The 6,000-nt window shown below is 41.0% G+C and overlaps 1 protein-coding gene across 1 annotated transcript in view; it reads left to right on the top strand.

Annotated features, from left to right (window-relative positions):
* The first annotated feature begins 2,363 nt into the window (after nucleotides 1–2,363).
* Nucleotides 2,364–6,000, top strand: part of smtla (somatolactin alpha) — a 34,894-nt gene continuing 31,257 nt past the window's right edge. Inside the window, 1 exon segment of the mRNA XM_034168772.1 lies at nucleotides 2,364–3,047. Coding sequence (XP_034024663.1) covers nucleotides 2,364–3,047 — 684 coding nt within the window.

The raw sequence follows: 6,000 nt of genomic DNA, 5'->3' as shown, positions 1-6,000 counted from the left end.
TACAAATGATCTTCTTATGGCTTCGGACAGTGGACTTATCTCTGTGCTTGTTCTGTTGGACCTCAGTGCTGCTTTTGATACTGTTGACCATAAAATTTTATTACAGAGATTAGAGCATGTCATAGGTATTAAAGGCACTGCGCTGCGGTGGTTTGAATCATATTTGTCTAATAGATTACAGTTTGTTCATGTAAATGGGGAATCTTCTTCACGGACTAAAGTTAATTATGGAGTTCCACAAGGTTCTGTGCTAGGACCAATTTTATTCACTTTATACATGCTTCCCTTAGGCAGTATTATTAGACGGTATTGCTTAAATTTTCATTGTTACGCAGATGATACCCAGCTTTATCTATCCATGAAGCCAGAGGATACACACCAATTAGCTAAACTGCAGGATTGTCTTACAGACATAAAGACATGGATGACCTCTAATTTCCTGCTTTTAAACTCAGATAAAACTGAAGTTATTGTACTTGGCCCCACAAATCTTAGAAGCATGGTGTCTAACCAGATCGTTACTCTGGATGGCATTTCCCTGATCTCTAGTAATACTGTGAGAAATCTTGGAGTCATTTTTGATCAGGATATGTCATTCAAAGCGCATATTAAACAAATATGTAGGACTGCCTTTTTGCATTTACGCAATATCTCTAAAATCAGAAAGGTCTTGTCTCAGAGTGATGCTGAAAAACTAATTCATGCATTTATTTCCTCTAGGCTGGACTATTGTAATTCATTATTATCAGGTTGTCCTAAAAGTTCCCTAAAAAGCCTTCAGTTGGTTCAGAATGCTGCAGCTAGAGTACTGATGGGGACTAGCAGGAGAGAGCATATCTCACCCGTGTTGGCCTCTCTTCCTTGGCTTCCTGTTAATTCTAGAATAGAATTTAAAATTCTTCTTCTTACTTATAAGGTTTTGAATAATCAGGTCCCATCTTATCTTAGGGACCTCATAGTACCATATTACCCCATTAGAGCGCTTCGCTCTCAGACTGCGGGCTTACTTGTAGTTCCTAGGGTTTGTAAGAGTAGAATGGGAGGCAGAGCCTTCAGCTTTCAGGCTCCTCTCCTGTGGAACCAGCTCCCAATTCAGATCAGGGAGACAGATACCCTCTCTACTTTTAAGATTAGGCTTAAAACTTTCCTTTTCGCTAAGGCTTATAGTTAGGGCTGGATCGGGTGACCCTGGACCATCCCTTGGTTATGCTGCTTTAGACGTAGATTGTGGGGGGTTCCCATGATGCACTGTTTCTTTCTCTTTTTGCTCCGTATGCATCACTCTGCATTTAATCATTAGTGATCGATCTCTGCCCCCCTTCACGGCATGTCTTTTTCCTGGTTTTTTCCCCTCAGCCCCAACCAGTCTCAGCAGAAGACTGCCCCTCCCTGAGCCTGGTTCTGCTGGAGGTTTCTTCCTGTTAAAAGGGAGTTTTTCCTTCCCACTGTTGCCAAGTGCTTGCTCATAGGGGGTCGTTTTGACCGTTGGGGTTTTTTATAATTATTGTATGGCCTTGCCTTACAATATGGAGCGCCTTGGGGCAACTGTTTGTTGTGATTTGGCGCTATATAAGAAAAAAGTTGATTGAAGTTGATTGACTCCAGTTTCCTCCCATTCATTCCTCATTTGTTTTGTTGTGCATTTTCGATTTTTGAGACATATTGCTTTAAGTTTTCTGTCTTGACACTTTGATGTCTTCCTTGGTCTACCAGTATGTTTGCCTTTAACAACCTTCCCATGTTGTTTGTATTTTGTCCAGAGTTTAGACACAGCTGACTGTGAACAGCCAACATCTTTTGCAACATTGCATGATGATTTACCCTCGTTTAAGAGTTTGATAATCCTCTCCTTTGTTTCAATTGACATCTCTGCTGTTGGAGCCATGATTCATGTCAGTCCACTTGGTGCAACAGCTCTCCAAGGTGTGATCACTCCTTTTTAGATGCAGACTAATGAGCAGATCTGATTTGATGCAGGTGTTAGTTTTGGGGATAAAAATTTACAGGGTGATTCCATAATTTATTCCTCAGAATTGAGTGAGTCCATATTTTTTTCTCTCTGCTTGGTCTAAAAAAGTAACCGTTACTGACTGCCACAATTATTTTTCCTGATTTCTTATAGTGTTTCTTAAAGCCAGAAAGTTGCCATTTGAAATGACTTTAGTTTTGTGTCATGTCTGTGATCTGCTTTTTTTCTACAAAATTAAACAACTGAATGAACATCCTCTGAGGCCGGTGATTCCATAATTATTGCCAGGGTTTGTACAACTTCAAGGATTGCAGCAAGGGAGTGTACATTCACACAAGGGCTAAGTAAGCTCTTTAACATCACCCGACTTTGCACCAATACCAAGGTTGCGGAGATGCTTTTTGCCGATGATGCAGCCTTGACATCACACTCCGAAGACGGTCTGCAGCAGCTTGTTAGTCGCCTTTTTCACGCCTACAATGAGTTTGGACTGACCATCAGTCTGAAGAAGACAAACGTCATGACACAGGGTACAGTTGCTCCCCTTAACATTGACATTGATGGGTACAGCCTGGAAGTCGTGGAGCACTTCAAATACCTTGGGTTAACCATCACTAACTCACTCTCCATTGATGCAGAGATGAACAGCAGGGTTGCAAAGGTAGCAGCAGTTACGGCAAAACTATGCCACAGAGTCTGGAACAACTCCAGCCTCACTGAGAAGACAAAACTGTGCGTCTCCCAGACCTGGATGCTCAGCACACTTCTCTGTGGTAGCAAGGCATGGACCGCCTATGGCAGACATGAGAAAAAGCTCAAGGTTCCCAATACAGAGATCTTGGAGCTCTGCAACGTGTGTAGCATGTTCACAATTCTTGGCAAAAGGCGCCTTAGTTGGCTTGTCCACATCAGGAGAATGAATCTGGGCCACATTCCTAAAGATCTACTGTACGGTGAGCTGGCAGAGGGCATTCATTTGGCTGGTCAACCACGCCTGTGCTTCACGGATGTCTGCAAGAAGGACATGACAATGTGGAGCATCAATGTCAACACATGGGAGCAGTCTGCAGAGGCCCATGTAGTCTGGTGCCTTACTGTCAGAACAGGTGCACAGAGGGCTGAGCAGGAGAGGAACCAAGGTCTTGCTGAGCAACAAGCTAGGAGGAAGGAGCGACAGCAGACTGTGAACACATGACTGAGTGTGACGGGGTATTAGTGTTCCTATTGAACATTTGTCCTTCAACCTTCTCCTTATGTATACATTTACACTTTTAAATGATTCCTTTCAGCTCCTTTTGAACAGCTTTAACTTTTGTCTTTGATAACACTAAAGAATGCACCTTTTTTTCAATTAACAGTGGCTTTAATCTCCCCTGTTACCCAGACATTACGATTGGGGTAGATTTTTAGATGTTTACAGGGAATGACTGAATCAATACAGTAATTAATATACCAAGTAGTACTGCTGGGTATAGGTGGTGGTACATGTTATAGATTTGGCCTATGGTACAGATTTGGACTCCACCGACCAATCACGATAATGTGAGTTTATGATCCAGGAAAACTCTGGGTGTCTCTCACTGAGACGAGGAGTGTTTTGAGCAGTGTCTTCCACACTTAGCAGTCGGCTGCAAAGGAGTTCTGTCACAAACATATCCGCTGAACACAGCAAAGCCGTTGTTTATTTATATCAGCGGACTTTCCAGGTGGAGGCAGTGCTCCGTCGTTACCTGAATCATATATTTGAGAAAGCGCCACATGAAATAACAAGGATTTTTTTAACTGGTGTCGCAGACCCGAATGGTTCCCCCCCCCAAAAAAAAAATCAGTTCACCGTGCCTTCACTGCTCATGTGTCATTTCTGTGTGTCACCAGCCTTTTGCCGGTTTTCACTTTGTTGTTTCTGCTTAAAATTGCACTCCAGTCATCATCTATCTCAGCGACAGATATCTGAAGCTTATGTAGAACATTCATTTCACAAATATTTTTAATTATTTGTTATTTTTCCATTAGTTTCTTAATATTTACTGTGATGATTTTAATGAAATGTGGAAGATGGATGGGGCATAGAACCAGTAAAGAATCCACTTAATTTTGCCAACAGCACAGACCCTTAAAAATTAATTAATTGTGATTTTTTTTTTTTTAAGTTTCTGTCAGTTTCAGAGAGGAAAAAGGTTGATAATAATGTGTGTGTGTGTGTGTGTGTGTGTGTGTGTGTGTGTGTGTGTGTGTGTGTGTGTGTGTGTGTGTGTGTGTGTGTGTGTGTGTGTGTGTGTGTGTGTGTGTGTGTGTGTGTTTGTGTGCAAAAATAACTTTAAAATAAAAATAAATACAATTTCAATAATGAGAGTTTAGTAAGGTTTTGACATATATCGAAAAAAGTAACAAAAATTGTATTGACTGTGGATTTGGGTACTGATCAGCATATGGTGGGACATCTATCAGTCATGCTATGAGTAGTTAGTTTTCTGGGGTTTTTTTTGTTTGTTTGTTTGTTTGTTTTTTAATACAGACTCACTTAAATAGTGGGGTATATAGTCTATGGAATCCTAAGTACAGTTTAACAAAATTAAATGCCGTCTTCAACTTCTACTGTTTTCACTCTGGTTCGCCACAGCAGATCCAAGGTGGATCCGCTGGCATGAAGGCATGTTCATTTGATATGTTTTATGCTGGATTCCCTTCCTAACAAAACTCTACATTACATATAGATGGGGATGGATTTGAACCAGAAACTAACTGCACTGGAAAGAAGCGCTCTTACCCTTCTGGCCACCACTCCTACTTTGAAAAGCAAAACATTAAAAGAATATAAAGATGCCATACGGTATGAACACTTGTAACACACAGACGCAAGCACACACAAACACTGACACATGCACAAAAACAACTAAAACCATTGTTTTGTTATTTGAGCATATTCACTTCAATTCATGCACCATTCCACTTGGGTTTCTCAGATAGATTGCTTTGAAATTAAGATAATACACTGCATATTGTATGTGTCTGACTGGATATGACATCGGGACTTAGAAACACACTGGGAATAGAAACAAATGATTGGTGCCAGTGCACAAGCTACCAGTGTTTCCCTGTGTATTTCTGAGTAATACATCATTGTAACACTTTAGCAAATGCAATTTTCACCTTAGAGCAAGAACCAAATTTGCTTTAGAAATCAAATGAAGTTCAAAAATAGAAAAGCTGTGGCAGCCTCATACTTGGAATGAGACCATTTACCAGGAGACCATCAAAATGAAGGTATCATTAACTGCACATATTCCCCAATATCATCTACAGAAAATAGTAATCACCTGTACAGTGTAGATGTGACATTACATATAAGATTCATGCAAATATGTGATATTATGGCATTTTTTCCAATGGCGTATAGTAAATAAAGTTAAAAACACTGTTATAAACTGTATTTGTATAGTGCTTTTCACAGACAAAGGTCATAAAGTGCTTTACAAGATATGACAAGTGGACATCCATGTTGATTTCAATCAATCAATCAATCAACTTTTTTCTTATATAGCGCCAAATCACAACAAACAGTTGCCCCAAGGCGCTCCATATTGTAAGGCAAGGCCATACAATAATTATGAAAAACCCCAACGGTCAAAACGACCCCCTATGAGCAAGCACTTGGCAACAGTGGGAAGGAAAAACTCCCTTTTAACAGGAAGAAACCTCCAGCAGAACCAGGCTCAGGGAGGGGCAGTCTTCTGCTGAGACTGGTTGGGGCTGAGGGAAAAAACCAGGAAAAAGACATGCTGTGAAGGGGGGCAGAGATCGATCACTAATGATTAAATGCAGAGTGATGCATACGGAGCAAAAAGAGAAAGAAACAGTGCATCATGGGAACCCCCCACAATCTACGTCTAAAGCAGCATAACCAAGGGATGGTCCAGGGTCACCCGATCCAGCCCTAACTATAAGCCTTAGCGAAAAGGAAAGTTTTAAGCCTAATCTTAAAAGTAGAGAGGGTATCTGTCTCCCTGATCTGAATTGGGAGCTGGTTCCAC

Source organism: Thalassophryne amazonica, chromosome 4 (assembly GCF_902500255.1).
Source record: "Thalassophryne amazonica chromosome 4, fThaAma1.1, whole genome shotgun sequence".
Classification (NCBI taxonomy): Eukaryota; Metazoa; Chordata; class Actinopteri; order Batrachoidiformes; family Batrachoididae; genus Thalassophryne; species Thalassophryne amazonica.
Note: the sequence above shows the minus strand (reverse complement) of the source record. Positions and strands in the feature narration are given on the sequence as shown.